Raw genomic sequence first — 19894 nt, forward strand, 5'->3', positions numbered from 1 at the left:
GGCTGGAATGTTCCGTACTTCCTAAGACACCGATCAATTGCTTCGAACATCTTCCTGTTGGGACACCTTCGTTCTGGAAATCTGTCTCGATACAAACGTACCGTGCCACGGCTATTTCCCCGTGCTAATCCATATATCAAATGGGCATCTGCCAACTCCGCATTTGTAAACATTGCACTGACTGCAAAACCGTGTTCGTGATGAGCACTAACCTGTTGATGCTACGTACTGATGTGCTTGATGCTAGTACTGTAGAGCAATGAGTCGCATGTCAACACAAGCACCGAAGTCAACATTACCTTCCTTCAATTGGGCCAACTGGTGGTGAATCGAGGAAGTAAAGTACATACTGACAAAACTAAAATGAGCTCTAACATGGAAAGTAAGTGTTTCCGGACACATGTCCACATAACATCTTTCCTAGATGATGTGACTTACCAAACAAAAGCGCTGGCACGTCGATAGACACACAAACACCCACACAAAATTCAAGCTTTCGCAACAAACTGTTGCCTCATCAGGAAAGAGGGAAGGAGAGGGAAAGACGAAAGGATGTGGGTTTTAAGGGAGAGGGTAAGGAGTCATTCCAATCCCGGGAGCGGAAAGACTTACCTTACGGGGAAAAAAGAACGGGTATACACTCGCGCACACACACACATATCCATCCACACATATACACACACAAGCAGACATCTCACAAGCAGACATATGTCTGCTTGTGTCTGTATATGTGTGGATGGATATGTGTGTGTGTGCGAGTGTATACCCGTCCTTTTTTCCCCCTAAGGTAAGTCTTTCCGCTCCCGGGATTGGAATGACTCCTTACCCTCTCCCTTAAAACCCACATCCTTTCGTCTTTCCCTCTCCTTCCCCTCTTTCCTGATGAGATTGAATTTTGTGTGTGTGTTTGTGTTTGTTTGTGTGTCTATCGACCTGCCAGCGCTTTCGTTCGGTAAGTCACATCATCTTTGTTTATATATATATATATATATATATATATATATATATATATATATACACTCCTGGAAATTGAAATAAGAACACCGTGAATTCATTGTCCCAGGAAGGGGAAACTTTATTGACACATTCCTGGGGTCAGATACATCACATGATCACACTGACAGAACCACAGGCACATAGACACAGGCAACAGAGCATGCACAATGTCGGCACTAGTACAGTGTATATGCACCTTTCGCAGCAATGCAGGCTGCTATTCTCCCATGGAGACGATCGTAGAGATGCTGGATGTAGTCCTGTGGAACGGCTTGCCATGCCATTTCCACCTGGCGCCTCAGTTGGACCAGCGTTCGTGCTGGACGTGCAGACCGTGTGAGACGACGCTTCATCCAGTCCCAAACATGCTCAATGGGGGACAGATCCGGAGATCTTGCTGGCCAGGGTAGTTGACTTACACCTTCTAGAGCACGTTGGGTGGCACGGGATACATGCGGATGTGCATTGTCCTGTTGGAACAGCAAGTTCCCTTGCCAGTCTAGGGATGGTAGAATGATGGGTTCGATGACGGTTTGGATGTACCGTGCACTATTCAGTGTCCCCTCGACGATCACCAGTGGTGTACGACCAGTGTAGGAGATCGCTCCCCACACCATGATGCCGGGTGTTGGCCCTGTGTGCCTCGGTCGTATGCAGTCCTGATTGTGGCGCTCACCTGCACGGCGCCAAACACGCATACGACCATCATTGGCACCAAGGCAGAAGTGACTCTCATCGCTGAAGACGACACGTCTCCATTCGTCCCTCCATTCACGCCTGTCGCGACACCACTGGAGGCGGGCTGCACGATGTTGGGGCGTGAGCGGAAGACGGCCTAACGGTGTGCGGGACCGTAGCCCAGCTTCATGGAGACGGTTGCGAATGGTCCTCGCCGATACCCCAGGAGCAACAGTGTCCCTAATTTGCTGGGAAGTGGCGGTGCAGTCCCCTACGGCACTGCGTAGGATCCTACGGTCTTGGCGTGCATCCGTGCGTCGCTGCGGTCCGGTCCCAGGTCGACGGACACGTGCACCTTCCGCCGACCACTGGCGACAACATCGATGTACTGTGGAGACCTCACGCCCCACGTGTTGAGCAATTCGGCGGTACGTCCACCCGGCCTCCTGCATGCCCACTATACGCCCTTGCTCAAAGTCCGTCAACTGCACATACGGTTCACGTCCACGCTGTCGCGGCATGCTACCAGTGTTAAAGACTGCGATGGAGCTCCGTATGCCACGGCAAACTGGCTGACACTGACGGCGGCGGTGCACAAATGCTGCGCAGCTAGCGCCATTCGACGGCCAACACCACGGTTCCTGGTGTGTCCGCTGTGCCGTGCGTGTGATCATTGCTTGTACAGCCCTCTCGCAGTGTCCGGAGCAAGTATGGTGGGTCTGACACACCGGTGTCAATGTGTTCTTTTTTCCATTTCCAGGAGTGTATATATATATATATATATATATATATATATATATATATATATATATATATATGACTAAGCACTTACTATGCTACTAAGCTGAGGCAAAATTCATACTACAACCTTCTTGACTACACTGATGCACTGTATCTGATCATCTTTATTTCAATGAGATGCTGAACGCTTTAACTACTTCTTCCTCTGGGACCTGTTACAAATTGCTTTAGTATGTGTTTTTGGTTCAGGATTACTTCCATTGCATTCTACCCATCTACATCTAAAGTTGATGTTGTCCACATATTTATGCGCTAAAATGCTTCACAGGAGCTCTTTTTCTGCATAGATAAACTTATAACCTTCCTAAAACACTTGTATATGCCCAGCTGATTAATTGTAATTTTGAGTTTGTGATCTTTGAAGCATAATATGTTTGAGCATTGCAAGGATTCTAATCTCCAGTTTTTGCAAATGCATGCTGTATTGTTTCATAGTTCTATCGTGGCACTTCATTATAAAATCCAGACCAGTTCCTAATGTAAATTAAAAATATGTAGATGACGAAACTGCAGATTTTATTAATCATCCTCCAGATCCCATCAACAGCATCCGGTCGAGCTCAGTTAGTACGAAGCCTGTCGGCCAGCCGCGAATCATCTGCAGGTGGCTCTTCACTGGTGCGAGCTGCCTCATTACGCCGTCCTCAGTCGCACACCAGCTCCACTCCCAGTCGCTCTCTGCCGCCGTATCCTCGGCCACGCGTCACACGACGTGTCTTTTCGGCACCATCTGGTGTCATTACTGTGGACGCTGCTGCTCAGACTGATAGTCTTCCAAATGTGAGACATACTGATTGAATCAACACTATTGTGTGTGTGTGTGTGTGTGTGTGTGTGAGAGAGAGAGAGAGAGAGAGAGAGAGAGAGAGAGAGAGAGAGAGAGAGAGAGAGAGAGATTACACAAATTCACTCATCTTTAAATAATGGACACTCCAAATTATTATTAAAATTATAGTTTCATGGTTTATTCTTTTAAATATAGTGATAAATGTGTAAACATAAAAGTAATCTAACAGTGATGCTTTAGGCAGAGGACGTTCGTCATCTAGAGGCACACATACGCTTGCTGACAGAGGGTCAAGCAATGCAACAAGCTGAGTCTGAGAGACTGACGAAGCTACTGCAACACGAGCAGTCTCTGCGGGCTTCTCATGAGGAGGAACTAACTCGCACACTGAATAGAGTCCAAGCCTTGCTCGGAACTGAGAGGATCGGTAAGATACTTTACTGCTTCAGTTATGAAAACTTACTTCGATTTAGTTTGTATATCGTAGTACATTAACTGATTTTGTAAAAAGAAAAATTCTCTCCACAAGGCTGTAGGAATCACAGAGAGACAGAAAGGCTAGCAAGTTGTTATCTTCAGGCTGTTTAACTTCCAGTATTTTCAGTGTAAATGCATTAAGTAGATCACAACTCTATAGCTTTTGGAACAATAGATTCCTTCTTCAGAGAGGAAAGAGACTGGCCTGGAAGAGTTTGGACAAGAAGGCAGGTCATTCAAGACCCCGTCTTGTATGAGAAGGAAGGAAGGCAAAGATGTTAGAGAGAGTAGGAAGTCAAAGATAGTACAGAAGTAAACAAAGTGTTGGCATCATTTGAGAGGTTATAGAAGGGACATATAGGGTGAGAGTAGAGATGAATTAGGATTAGCAGTGGAGGAGGAATGCCATTTAATAAGAATAATGCAAATAAAGAACAATGAATAGAAAGAAATGAAATGAAGGAGAAAAAAGGGAGACATTAGCAAGTGGGGAGATGTGTAGGTTGTATCTTTGGGGAAGAAGAGTAATTAATTAAATAAAATGGATGCCAGTTCTCATTTAATCCAAACATAGGGGTGTCACAAATACTTCAGTGTCAGTTTATCAGTTAAGATCATGAAAGCCTTCCACTTTCTTCTTTGCTGTTTCTACATTTGTTGAATACAAGACAATAACTGGCTTTTCCCACCAATTCCTTGCCGGAATGTTGCAAATAAACTCCTTTAAATTTTAAGCATGTGTTTGTACTGTTTAACCTGCCTTATCGTGTGTCAAGTATTTACTTATATTATTTAATTTTGTTTACCAGCATTTAAAAAAACTTCTGGCAGATTAGAACTGTGTGCTGAACAGGAACGTGAACTGAGCACTATTAACATTTGCAGACAAATGATCTATCAACTGAGTATGCAGGCTTGGATGGCATAGCTGGCAGAGCATTTGCCCACAAAAGTCAAAGGTTCCAGATTCAAATAGTGGTCTGACAGACATCTGCGATTGCCAGTCTACAACCGTGCCTATACTGTCCACTAATGTCTGTAAACTGAGCCAATCTGGGCAGCATAGGCTGGCAGGAGGGGCACTTACATTCACTTCTTGCAGAGGTCACTCCTGGTGTTGTATGGTCCTAATCAGTGCACCACTGGCTGAAATTGTTTCACCACCTTCTCTGGTCTTTCATTTTTCGTCTTTGTTGTGGCACTTGTGTTTATGACAGAATAGAAACATTGCCAAAATTATGCATTGAGGAAACATTTTTCTTGATTTCACCTGTTCCAAGGAATTGGTCCTGCTGCACATAGACAAAGCAGTATATGCTAATACAAGAACACCGAGCAAGGTGGCGCAGTTTTTAGCACACTGGACTCACATTCGGGAGGATGACGGTTCAATCCTGCGTCCGGCAATCCTGATTTAGGTTTTCTGTGATTTCCCTAAATTGCTCCAGGCAAATGCCAGGATGGTCCCTTTGAAAGGGCACAGCCGACTTCCTTCCCTAATCCGATGAGACTGATGACCTTGCTGTCTGGTCTCCTCCCCCAAACAACCCCACCGTAATACAAGGGTGAGATGAAATGTCCTTGGCTCAGAGATTGGTGTCGATAAAATTTTATTTTTGTTGTGTTGGTACCTATGTTAGTAACAGAAGTGAAGTATTGCTTGAGGCACTGGAAAATGTTCACAAACCCTACATGAGTGTGTGCTACTGCTGCACCAAATTCCTTCAGATCACCTTTAATACTACAGTGGAACTTCAATTTTTCGTTCTCCAATTTTACATTTTTCATGATTCTACACCATAAATTCATAGCCCCTGTGAAAAACCCATAAGATCAGAGCTAAAAATTTTCCAATTTTACGTTTCTTCCTATAAGGTTTATCTTGACTATAAGTTCTTACTCAACATCTCTCTTGACTTTGTCCCATTTTCTTCCTATTGACATTTGATGTAACTGGACGAGTCATAAATAGCACAAAAGACAAATGGTTCGCAACATGAGTGGTGACAGATCTGGGGATATTTTAGGTCATAGTGGAGAGGGGAGATGTGAGAGAGAAACTGCTAACATAATCACGATCTGTGTTGCCAACACAACTTGCAGCATTTAGCTTCACCATGTTATTATGACACAATTACCGCTAGGTTTCAGCGGTAATGGAAAAACAAGACAGTTAATGTGAAGTGTTCTGGACTGAGGCAATGCATGACAAGGGTGCCCAGCTGCCACCACCACTTCTTGTGCCACTTACAACTCAGTCTCATCCTTTTGCGTGTATTTCTGATGTGCTGTGTTCAGCAACAATATCAATCATCAATCTTTTAAATTCAGACACTGAGTCTCGAAGAATATGATTGGTCAAAATTGATGAAAAGTCACCCATTACCAGCTAGTGAACTCTTTAATCAGCTGGTGACTTGTGAAATCACTGAATAGCCAGTGCAGCCACCACACCACACCACACTAACACACATAAGATGAGCTCATCTACTGGATGTATGGAGAAGGAGGAGTGGCCCTTCAATGACCAGAGTCCAGGTAGGGGTGAAAACATTTTGTGAAGTGCTGAAAATATACCTTTCATGCAGATGATGTACTGTGACAGAGATGTCACACGGAAATAGAACTAGGGTTTTGTGATAGCACATTTTAAAGACTTGTGTTCAAATCTGACCTGATACAGTTGCAACAACACATACACTACTCATGTATATAGCGCCTGTGAAAATCCCATAACACACGCGCGCGCGCACACACACACACACACACACACACACACACACACACACACACACACCACATACTGTAGATCGTAGAGATTGGTGGCAGTGATAGAAGGCATGAAAAAAACTGTAGCACCTGAGTTTTCCTTCAAATTTACATTTTAGACAGTATACAGAAATTCACTGAGCCACTTCTAATAAGCTGGTTATGTCATTTGGGGAAGTAAATTCATTTTTTCACATCTCTGTTTCCCTCATCAAGTCTAAAATAATACTTTATCAGTGGTGAGGATATGAAATGCGGCTCTTTAAGTAAAGCACTAAAACAGGGTTGGTGAACCTTTTTGGCAGGTAGGCCAAATTTTTGAAAGGAGACTTCGCCTGTGGGTCGCATCACCAATTTTTGTTTTGTGAATCAAAACAAGCAAGAAGTATTAATTTTTTTTAAAATCAAACAAATCTGAGGAAAGAAAATTTATTATACAATTTTATGAAACACTATGTTAGTGGGATGTCTGGCTTCGTTTGACTGAACTGAGTGAGTCAGTGTTGATGTCAACTTATGTAGTTGCTACATACAAAGAGTTTTCCAGGTGAAAATCAGTTATTCATGTTCTCATTTGTGATTTGATGTAATTCATCTGACTAAAAAGCTGTTCACACATGCAAATGTTTCCAGATGATGAAATCATTTTTAAAGTATCTTTGTAAATTGCTGGATACGTATTCTTGTCCAGATATATTTTATAGAGCTCTTCCAAACCAGCCTGATTAAATTTCTCTTTTAACTGTGCATGATACTGCATTTCACAGCATTCCATTTGCAAATGTTCCAGTAATGAACTTACGTCTATGGAGAATGGCATAGCAAATACTGAAAAAAAGCAGACAATGTTTCCATAAATTGCCACTTGGGTGGTATTCAACATATCTGCACATTCATTCAAAGCCAGAAAATAAAATATACACTCAGATGCAACTTTTTAAAAATTATCTTCAATTTGTCTTCCAATTTCATCCACACATCTAGTAATAGTTTGACAAGACAGGCTTATTTTTGAAAAATCCATTCACTTTCACATAGCATGTTGACTCTGAATTTGCACTTCTAAATGTCTGCTGTTGAGCTGAAAGTTCCCTTTTTAAGTCATTTATCTGGTCTTGAAATTGTCCCTTGTACGTATCAAACATAACTGCATGTTTAGTCTCATAATGCCAATTATATGTATGGTATGTGAAGTTCAGAATCGAATATCAGGTACCTAAATTAATTTGATGCTACTCTCAAAAATTCGCTACAAAATCTACTTTAAAGTTTGCAGCTGTTAGTGACAAATGTAGAACTAAGTGTCTGGTGTCAAGTATATGAAAGTATTTAAAAGAAATGGTTTCTCTTGGAAGGCTGTATTTTATAGAACAATAATTTATATTCAATGATTTAGCATTTAAGATCAGTGTAATCTAGTCATACAGAAAAGAGGATAGATTTCTTTTAACAAAAGCCCAGTGCACTGAAGGCAGCTAGAGAAGAAACATTACAGAAAGTAACTTAGATAACAATAATTTGTTTGCTTGGGAAATGAAGTTCAGGGTAAAACTTTACACATCTGTGTAACTTCTTTCATTCTTAACAAAATATATATTTATTATCTTAATTAAAACCACTGAGTACTGTGTAGGACTTGGTATGCACTAATGATTATGCTATCATGCATCTTTGTTGAGAAAAGAAGAAGAAAAAGATAGTGAACTCAGTTCTTTTGAGAACTATGAAAAACATTTGTATTATTGACACTTGCTGCTTTTTGTTGCATGATGATTTAACAGACCACATCAGTGACTCAGTGCCTTGTTTTTGAAAGTTATTATTCAGGAATGTAATTTATCTTTCATAGACAATGCTTGTTGTTTTCTAAGTGTGTTCCCATTTGTGTTATAGACGTGGACGAAGGAAGTGATAGCTTACAAGAGCTTGAAATGAGAGTGCAAACATCCGATCATATAGTCCTAAGGCAGCAGCGAGAGATATCAGAGCTTCAAGCACTATGCACAACCTTGCAGAGGGTAAGCTTTACATGGAGTCATGAATTAGCAGCAAGTGATAGGCAGGAGTCATCAGTGACTTTAGAGATTGAGAAACAATTCAATAATTTTAACAGGGAAGTGGTACTTACGGTATAAAATGACACATAATTATTAATAACTCATAATAAGTGTCTGTATATGTGTGTGTGTGTGTGTGTGTGTGTGTGTGTGTGTGTTTAACAGGGAAGTGGTACTTACGGTATAAAATGACACATAATTATTAATAACTCATAATAAGTGTCTGTATATGTGTGTGTGTGTGTGTGTGTGTGTGTGTGTGTGCGCGCGCGCGAGTGTATACCTGTCCTTTTTTCCCCCTAAGGTAAGTCTTTCCGCTCCCGGGATTGGAATGACTCCTTACCCTCTCCCTTAAAACCCACATCTTTTCGTCTTTCCTCTCCTTCCCTCTTTCCTGATGAAGCAACCTTGGATTGCGAAAGCTTGAAATTTGTTTGTGTGTTTTTTATTGTGTCTATCTACCAGTTCTTTCTTGTTTGGCAAGTCACAGCATCTTTGTTTATATATAAAATGTGTGTGTGTGTTTTTATAATGTTACAGGGGTTGGATAAAGACATGGACACACCATGAGAAATGCATTTTTTTGAACGTAAATGCAAATGCTAGACAAGCCTGCTGGTTGCACTGTTGTATTTGACCATGAATGGCACCTGTGCAATGTCCTCAGTATGTTGCAAGTGCCATCCGTGGTCAGAGCAATGTTCTGTATTATTGTGAGTGCATTATGTCACAGCTAAGTGAATTCAAACATGGGCAAATTGTTTCTCCCTATCTGATGGGTGTTCCCATAACCAAGATGGTTGAAGTAATTTGTTTTTCAAGTGGCCCTATATTAAAGATTTATATTGCATACAGGGGATGTGGAAAACATCATCTGCTAAGTCACAATGCAGGTGAATTTGTGTGTAGAGTGATCATGACAGACAGTCATGAAGAGAATTGTGATGATAAATAAGAGAATGGCAGCTGCAAGAGTCACTGCAAAACTGAATGTCACACTCACCTACCCTATTAGGACTGAAACAAAATGATTGGAGCTCCATAAACAGGAGTTGTAGCAGAAGCTGGAATTTCAAAACCGTCTGTGATTATGGACACACATAGCAGGGAAAGGTGGTACTGAAGGCACAAAACCTGGACTTAGGTGCAATGGAAGAAAATAATTTTGTCAGATGAGTCTTGTTTCACACTGTTTCCAACTTTTGGCTGAGTTTACATCCAAAGAGAGGTTAGGTTAGGTTAGGTTAGGTTAGGTTAGGTTGAAGTATGGTGGCTGTTCATACAGCTTGCTTCATGCAGGACTAGTTTTCTGAGCCCGAGGATGAATTGTTGCATATGCATGCACTGACCACCATAGTCACCAGCTCTCAATATTACTTAGCCCTTGTGGTTCACTTTGGAGAGAAGAGTATTTGATCGCTATCCACATCCATCATTGTGACCTGAACTTACCACAATTTTGCAGCAAGAATGATATAAGATTCCTTTGAAAACTATACGGGCCCTGTATTTATCCATTCCAAGAGGACTAGAAGCTGTTTTGAATGCCGACAATTTTCCCACATCGTATTAGGCATTTGTTATTTCTTCCGCCCGCTCCCCTCCCGGATATAATATATTGTTTGCATGAGCCCGTGTGTGATTAATCACCTGCTGAGAATAAATTGCTTTATTTGCAATGACATGATTCACTTCCCCCAAGTGTGAATAACATTTTTCCTTAATTATAATTATTCAAGAAGAATGACTGAGCGAGGTGGCGCAGTGGTTAGACACTGGACTCGCATTCGGGAGGACGACGGTTCAATCCCGCGTCCGGCCATCCTGATTTAGGTTTTCCGTGATTTCCCTAAATCACTCCAGGCAAATGCCGGGATGGTTCCTCTGAAAGGGCACGGCCGAATTCCTTCCTCATCCTTCCCTAATTCGATGAGACCGATGACCTCGCTGTCTGGTCTCCTTCCCCGAAACCAACCAACCAACCAACCATCAAGAAGAATGCTAGTGACCAGTATGAAGAATCACTCCACAAATATCTCGTGAAAGGTGTTACAAGGCTTTTTGAGACATTGTCTATCTAGAATGAATTTTCACTCAGTGGGGTGTGCACTGAAATGAAACTTACTAAAACTGTGTGCCACACTCTCGAACACAGTCCCAAGTTCAAGACTCGGTCCAGCACACAGTTTTAATCTGCCAGGAATTTTACATTGTCTGTCAATTAAAAAATTCATCAATTCACTGTAGACTTTCTTCATATACTACTGGGGAAAATCTCTTGGATTTCCAGCTGGGTGGTCGTGTTAAAATACTGTGACATTTGGAAGAATGTCATACCTGTGGGGATTCAACCAGTGAGACTCCCCAACACATCTCTGACTATTGAGTGGTGCTGAGTAGATACCCTCTGCCCTTTTAGTCTGTATGTATGTCTGTGTGAATGTTAGGACCTTCAGTCCACAATACTGTACATAAAGTAGTGAACTCTAATGTGTGGATTTATTTCATATCTTATCGCACCCACCGTACCTGAATTCCTACATTGGTGACCCATGACTACTGCATCGGATCATGTTTTCTCACTTTACTACCAAACTGGTTACTGCGCAGTGACAGTGCAGGCATAATCATATTCTGCCTCTGTGCATTCACATGAACTGACAGTGTTTTTCCTGCATCCTTGTTTTACATACCATGCTACAGCATAGAACATTCATGTACAATGCAACAAGCTGTGTTCAAACCTGAAACCATAACACAGTTGTGTAGTGTACCGACCACATGGCGCGTCTGCAATATCCCACCCTCCATCAGTGTGCAAGAAATGGCTCATTTGGATATGGAATATATAGCTGATAAGATTTGCTCTCCGCAACAGTGCTTTCAACCCTCTACATGGGGCTTAAATTGAGGTATGAAGTGTCATTACAGTACCAGATGTAGACATGCTATCCAACTAGTTAGACAGTGTGTCATTGATGCTTTTGTTTTGACTGCACTGTGTTTGGACAGTACACATTTTCACGATTGTGCCTTCCAACCAGCTAAAACGTGCTAAGGTGCTATTTTTTGCCCTACTATTTTGAACAATTGACAATGTGTAATTGACGCTGTCAACTATGGTAGCCATCTACGTCACAACCTCCACTTGCCTCTTGTGATCGCAAGAACTTGAACTCGCACAAATGCATCCAAACATCACCAATCATGACACCCTTGTCACCATGCCATCCAAGCTGGTTGATGTATCATGACTCCACCCAAACGCTGCTGAAGGAGCCAGCATCCCCTCCCTGCAATGGCAGTCAGCCGTGATGTCATGCCTCCATCTGAATGACAATGATACAATGCAACTTGGCCTGATTACCATCTCGTGAGGGGATGACATTTCCCTACAGCTGGTGTCGGATGACATAACAATGTGTTGCATGGTGGACACTGATCTCCTACCAGGCATTACACGTCTGTGCTGTTTCCACCAGTGTTTCAGCTCTTCCACACAAGTTCCAAGGGCTGTGCACACTTTGCCACTTTTTTGTGTACCCCACAGCACACACACTGAACCACAGGCGATACCCAAGGTGCACATACCAGATATGACATCATCCTCAACAACATCATCCTGCAGCATTTTCACTTCCTGGAGAAAAATGTTATTGCACTGAACAAGATGTTCCAGCAGTATCACAGCTCCTCCAACATCTAGTGGGCAACTTGTTACACCAGAAGCCATCTTCACAACATCTGTTCCCTCCAGAATGACTGCAACAGCTGCATGACCAAGTTATGGCATACAATTTGCTGCTTTCAGGTAGCCCTTTTTGCGATCTGCTGCCTCTGTCATAGTTATGAATTCTCAAACTGATGACTCATACCCGACTATACTCTCTGCCAGTTTACTGTGGACTGGACCTGTGTTACGTTAAGATGTTTGGTACATGACATTGTGCATACATAGTGTAAACAAAATAGTGAAGTCTAAAGTATGGCTCCATGTCATATCCCCACCTGTCCATTCCTGAGTTGCTACATCCTCATCGCCTTTGCCAGAAGTTATAGTGTTTTAAAATTGCCACCTGGCTGGAACCTGAAAGCTTTTCATTGCTGTCATTATAATGTTCCTTTTTGGCATGCTAGTGTCCAAGGCATCACAGATTCAGATTTTGCATTGGAGGAAAGCTACGTGGAATTTTGCTGTGTATGTCAAATATTATCAGATTCAGTGGCACAATTTGTTATCACAGAAAGTAGCATCTTCACCAAACACTATTTATATACACATTACATTGATTTATTATCTTTTGCTTTATTACTTCCTACTGTTAACTTCTTTTTGTATCACTGCAGGTCATACATTAGCTAAATTTAAATAATATGTTATAATTACTTCATTACATTGCAGTTTTCGCATAGGATGGATGATATCTCCAACAAGGGACTAAAAATTGTCACCTTATAGTACATTATGGTTTTGTCCCGTATGTAAGATCCATTTTCCCCGACAGATTGAAATATTCCATTGTTAGGGCACTCTCCAAGAAGGGTGACTCCATATATGTCAATAACTATTGTCCAGTATCACTCCTTACATCCTTTTTTTTTTTTTTTTTAATTTTTGAGAAGGGAATGTGTTCCAGTGTTGCCACCCACCAGTGTAGTAATGGGATACTTATCCACTCACAGTTTGGATTTCAATAGGGCCACTCTACTGACTCAGCTATTTATACATTTACTGAGTACATAATAAAATATTTAAATGATAAAATATTTAAATGATAAAATATCACCATTTGGGTCTTCTGTGACACACCAAAGACATTTTATTGTGTCAATCATAATATTGTATTAATGAATTTAAGTTTTTATGGAATACGTAGTTCAGCACATCCTTTGTTTATTTCTCATTTAAGAAACAGAATGCAATAAGTTTCCCTAGGCTGTTTGAGTAATACAAAGAGGGAATAAAATCATCTGCATTGGTAGAAATTACAATTGAAATCCCACAAGGTTTGGTTCAAAATGGTTCAAATGGCTCTGAGCAATATGGGACTTAACATCTCAGGTCATCAGTCCGCTAGAACTTAGAACTAATTAAACCTAAGTAACCTAAGGACATCACACACATCCATGCCTAAGGCAGGATTCGAACCTGCGACCGTAGTGGTCGTGCGATTCCACACTGAAGCGCCTAGAACCGCTCGGCCACCAGCGTCCGGCCAAGGTTTGGTCACTGGCCCACTACTGTTCTTGCTCTGTCTTAATGACCTTCCATTTTATTTGCCTCAAGAGGCAGAATTAGCCCTGTTTGCACAGATGGGCTAGCTTAAAAAATTATCCAGTTTTGTACAGTAAAAAATATCCCATCTCCAGTTAACCTAGTATACCATCAATATATAATAAACAGTGTAGGAACTTCTAAGTTCTTTGGTGTGCATATTGCTGAAAATGTAAAGTAAAAAAACCATATATCAGACCTGCTAATAGTATGAATTTCTTTGCTTTTGCCATAAGAATAACTGCCCTCTTTGGGGACATGGAAGTCAGGAAGTTAGCATATTTTGCACATTTCTATTCACTGATGTGTTATGGGATGATACTTATACAAAAGGTATTTATTGCAAGAAAGAAAGTAATTAGAATTATACTTAGGGTTCACTCAAGCATCTCTGTAAGTGCTGGGAATATTAACCACAGCCCCACGGTACATTAATTCATGCATGAAATTTGTTGTCAGTAATTTTGAAATTTTGAGTTTGAAATTGACAGAGATATTCACAAACACAACAGCTGAAGCAAAAATGATCTGTGTTACCCTTTAAAGAATCTATCTCTGGCACAGAATGAGATGAAATATGCAGCTATGAAACTGTTTGACACACACACACACACACACACACACACACACACACACACACACACATATATTCTGTTGCCACATTCCATATCATAACATTAATTTTGAATGTGATCAATGGAACAAGTAATTAATTAACAGAGTTTGGATCCAGAATTATTTAGTCTCTTCTACAATAATTTTAAGGGGCCTATTAATTTTTGTAAATGGTTGTCTGGAGAAAACACGTTGATGCTGGCTTTGTAAAGTATTCATATGCAGCAGAATGCACAATAGGAGAGCATCATGGTATACAAGTAGGGAAGACTATTAACAGCTTGATCTCACCCCACTTATATTTTGCTACAGTGTTAATACTATTATCTGATAAGGGTTGTAAATATCATTAGTTTGGCTAATAGAAAAGTGTGAACAAATAAATTAAGGCCATAAAAATGATGGAGGCATATTTATTCTAAATGAGCTTTTGTGACGCTGAGGTACATTCATGTTTTTGTTGAGAGATTAAATTCTCTCATGAGCAGTACAATAATTGAACCTTGTTTGTCTTTGGCTATTAGTAGATCTGTCTTTGTTTCCCAGATGCGGATAGCTAAATATGAAAGTTTGGGTTTTGAACTACTTTTACATTAACCTGGAAAATTAATTCATCCTTCATCATCAATTTATTATGAAATGACACCAACATATTATTTATTAGTAGAAATTGGTGACTGGTAGGAATGAGGGGATTCAAGACGTTTCATGCTTATTGTAATTTGTGGTAAGACTAGAATAAAGAAGAGCAATATTGACTGCATTCCATTTCTTCAGGATCTGGACAAGAGCCTGGCAGCACAAAAGATGTTATTGCAACAACAACAAGATCAAGAGGCTGAATCTATGGAGCTTCAAGAATTCCTTCAGGCTGAAAAATCAACGCTTGCTGAAGCCCTCCGTGAAGCAGAAAATGAGGTGTGTGATTCTTAAGTAACACAGATATAAGTTGTGCAGATACATACATATATACATACAGTGTTTGTATGCCAGTTTTCAAAAGCAATTGAAATATAAACAAAGTGGGCTAAGTTAAAAAAATTGTTAACGGTTTTTAGAGCCAAACACTTTTAATATTTTTGAAGTAATTTTCATATGTTGGGGTAGTTTGATATCACTGCATGACAAATGAAAATTTCATAGCAGTGTTCTCCATTCATATTTGAATGATTTCACACCATCTTTTCCTTTTACATGATTTAAAGAAGTGTGCTGTTTCTTTGAAGTAAAATCTCTTTAAACACTTGAACTCATGAGAGAACGAGTATGGCAGATTGATGTCTTATGTATTGTCAGCCATTTAAAGTGACCTCTGTAAATATTCTGTCTATGAACACTAAAAATTACTCTTACTGTCTGTTGAATTGTACTGGAAGTGTTATGGTGGAAATTGAAGTACAATATTATGGCTGCAAAACTTATAACAATGAGCTGTGCAGTGTTTGTTGAAACAATGTGTGGTACACATTATGCTAAATTATACATGCTGCATGAACTTTTAATATTTTCAGTAGATCAATCATTGGAATTTTCATTTAAAGTTCTCATCAGTGACTGTATTCTATGTCTATGCTTTGCAAACCACTGTGAAGCACATGGAAGATGGTACTTCCCATTGTACTAGTAAATAGGACTTTTTCCTGCTCCATTAATACATGGATAGTGGAAAGAATGATTGCTTAAATGCCTCTGTGCATGCTGTAATTAGTCTGGCCATGTCTTTATGACCTCTATGGGCAATATGTATCGGACTGGTAGTACAGGGTGATCAATCCTTAATGCAACTACCTGGTGGGCATTTTAGTGCCCCACTAGCAGCCAGCAGGGAGTATATTTCACCTCTGCTGTGAGGCCTTTGTTTGTGTAGAATCATTGCACAGGTAGCATGTGTCTGTTAGGTGTCAGAATACAGTGTATTGGGTGAAAGTGTTTCAATTGAAATGGTGAAATAGAAGTATTCTAGTTGCCAAAGAGTGCACGAATGCTTCCTGCATGTGTACGGAACCAGCATGTGCCATAAGGAGATCATTTTAAGAGGAATTTCCTGATCTTCAAGTCGCTAATCAGAGTATGAGTCATTGACAGATAAATGAATTTCCTGAAATGGGAAGTGTTCTTGATAGGAACCATAGACAACCATATACAGTACTCACAGAAAAAACTCTAGATAACATTGAGCATGTTCTCAGAAGGTCTCCTAGAAAATCAGATCAGCATATTTCTCAGCAAATGGGAATCTCCTGTGACTCTGTTCAGATGGCTACAATGTTACTAAAGTTAGAGCCCTATAAAATAATTGCAGTGCAAGAACTTAAGCCAGTTGACTCTGCAAAAAGATTACAGTTTGGTGAATGGATTCTGAATAGGGTGTGTGACAGGGAAATTGATCCTCATCTAACTTTCTTTTCAGATCTCCACAGTTCCCATGTTAATTCACAAAATAACTATTACTGGAGCTCTGTGAAGCCTAATGTAATACATGAGGAATCCGTGCATGATAAAATAGGAGTGTGGTGTGCTATTAGTGGTGGGAGAATAATATGCCCTCTTTTTTCAGGAACAATGACCAGTGAGGTACATATGTGGGAAATATTTTTCAGTCTTTCTTTGGCCAATTTACTTTGAGAGAATGTGCTTTTGTGACCTTTCGGCAGGACTCTGGCAGCACATATAGCCAACTTCTCATTACAGGAAATTTGTGGCATGTTTCAAGACCTGTGATGATTTGTGCTCTTCTTTATATATGTTCAATATAGGTCCCACAAGTGTATTGTGTGCAATTTTCTTTGTAGACTGAGTAGATCAAATAGAAGCACAAATAGGAGAATTGGAGGAGCAAAATGGGTTTAGAGTGGGGATGCTCATGGACAGATGGCCTCAGAAATGCACACTTGACAATGGTTCTTGCTTGTGATGCTTTGAGAATTACTGATCGCATTTTGCTATAAGAGGACATATTGAACACCTGTGGCAGCTTTTTTGAGAGAATAGGGCACAATTATTAACAAAACTAAGTAGTGTACATTGGGATACCAGGTCTCCACTGCAGGCCTGTCACCATTGCCCAAGTGAGTTGAAACAGTACAACGCCACAACTTACAATGAGCTTCACAGAGTTCGAGGCATGTTGAACTTTTATCAATGTCACTTGCCTAAAATAGATGCCATACAACAGTCACTTACATCATTATTCACCACCAAAAATATTATAGGAAATCATAAAATACCATTAACTCCAGATGTGGAAACAGCTTTTCAAGACCTAAAGAAACATCCATTGCATGCAACACTGCTGGGACACCCAAGATGGAGTCCCCTATGGCACTTATGGTAGATGCAAGCCAGATAGCACTGGGAGCAGCACTGAAAAAAAGGGTGTTGGCAAGTGGGTGCCACTGGCATTTTTCTCTAAGAACTAGACTCAACAGCAACAAAAACTTAGTACTGTTGACTGCGAGTTACGTGCTGTTTATTTCACTATCAAACATTTCTACCCATCTGTTGAAGAGAGACCTTTTGTAATTTTTATGGATCGTAAACTGCTAGTGGTCATCTTTCAATGGGACACAGACCTCTTCAGTTCACCACATTAGTGCAGGCAGGTTGACTATATTGCACAGTTCACAACTGATGTGCATCACATAGAATGAAAAGACAGCCTGGTTGCAGATTGCCTAGGCTATCTCAAAACACCAGTACAAAAGTTCACTGGTCAGAGTTGGCATTAAAGCAGCAAGAAGATCATAACTTGTGCCATCTTCTGTAGGAGCAGCAAACAGCATTGCAACTGAAATGTGTACCAGCCCCAAATGTACCTGATGGAATTTGGCGAGAAGAAGTGAAAGGGGAGAAATAACCCTACATACCAGAACAATATTATTGAGAAAATTTTGAGTCACTACATAACCTAGCACACCCAGGAATCTGAGACAGCCAAGTTAGTCTCTGGTAAAGTCATGTCACCTGGAGTGCAAAAAGATTGTTGCATATTGGCATGTGCATGCCTGACATGCCAACATAACCAGATATGCACATCTTCACACTTATTGCTCAGTTCCTGATACCATCAGCAAGATTTTTGCGTTTACATGCAGACATCACGGGACCATACTCTGCAGGAAAATGTCACTTGCTTCTCACCATTTACCATTTTACCAGCTGGCCAGAAGTCTTCATAATACAAGATGTATCTGCTGAATTGGTCGCAAGGACAGAGTGCACGCATGGTTTCCCATGTTTGGGTTACCAAAAGACGTAACTACAAGTCACAGTAGGCAGTTTGTGAAACAACTTTTTGACAAATTTTTACTACTGAGCAGCTGCAATCTCCTCGGCAGTGTAAGCTGCTATACAGCCAGAAGCAGAATGGTAGAACGGTTTCACTGCACACTTGAAACTGCCCTAATGTGTAGCTCATCTTGTGGTCTGAAGCCCTCTAGTTCTACAGGGATTAATGATGACAGTGAATGGGGACATTCAATGCTCTCCTCCATAATTGGCCTACCGCAAGCATCTGAGTGTTCCAGGAGAACTGAGGACTATTTTCACAAACCTCTTCAGCTACAAAAAATAAAACATTCAGAAAACACATTTTACTGAATTGTTTGAACAACATAAATTGCTGAAGTCTTACAAAATTACATTGCCTAAATAAACTCTAGACACATAATGCAGTGGTGGAAAATGTTTCTATTAGCTTCCAGCTGCATATTAAAAATATGTGAAAATTGTGAATATTTTTACAAAACTGAATGTCTGCTGGTTATTCATTTTATAGCAGTAATTTTGTGTTTTTTTTAATATACTGAACAAATATTAATTTAATAAATTTGTTCATTAAGGTACTGTACTTCATTATTCCCATTGTCATATTCATCACCATGCTTTAGGGCATACCTGTTGAACTCTTGGGCTTCTGATGAAAGTATCAAAAAACCTCTTTAGATTTTTTACAAACTTTTTTCACGCAATGGGTTCTTGGTTTTATTACAACTGATCGATCAATGTTCATGAAACTATTTATCCATACAGTTACCATTGTGGCTCAGAACCTCATAATAATGTGATGTTAAGGTTTTGTTTCAAGTTTTCTCAAATTTTTTTTTTTTCAGTGGTACCAAGTACCCTATCAAGAGGCATCCCTGATGTAGTGGTCTACTTTACTGAAAACTAACAATAAATATCTTCTGCAAGTGGTAGATGCTCACATTTGGCAAACAGCAAAGGATCTGTCTCATTTAGAAGTACACAAACATATATGTAACTCATTCTTGCAAATTTTATAGTTGTTGAGTTTTGTCAGAACAGACCTCAATTAAAGATGCCATTATCTGCACAGCTGACTGATACTGAGCTATGTACACAGTTTACAAACTTGGCACCAGAGTGAGGAACCTTAAGCCTACCAACCCTGTCAGACATTGAGACTAGAGGGCGTTC

The 19894-nt window shown here is 40.4% G+C and overlaps 1 protein-coding gene across 1 annotated transcript in view; it reads left to right on the forward strand.

Annotated features, from left to right (window-relative positions):
- LOC126250492 (uncharacterized) overlaps positions 1-19894 on the forward strand; it is a 79702-nt gene that overhangs the window by 6949 nt on the left and 52859 nt on the right. The window contains exons 3-6 of the mRNA XM_049951564.1: positions 3010-3255; positions 3503-3689; positions 8402-8526; positions 15233-15373. Of these exons, the coding sequence (XP_049807521.1) occupies positions 3560-3689; positions 8402-8526; positions 15233-15373 (396 nt within the window). The 5' untranslated portion in view covers positions 3010-3255; positions 3503-3559. The remainder of the gene's footprint in view (positions 1-3009; positions 3256-3502; positions 3690-8401; positions 8527-15232; positions 15374-19894) is intronic.

Source organism: Schistocerca nitens, chromosome 1 (assembly GCF_023898315.1).
Source record: "Schistocerca nitens isolate TAMUIC-IGC-003100 chromosome 1, iqSchNite1.1, whole genome shotgun sequence".
Classification (NCBI taxonomy): Eukaryota; Metazoa; Arthropoda; class Insecta; order Orthoptera; family Acrididae; genus Schistocerca; species Schistocerca nitens.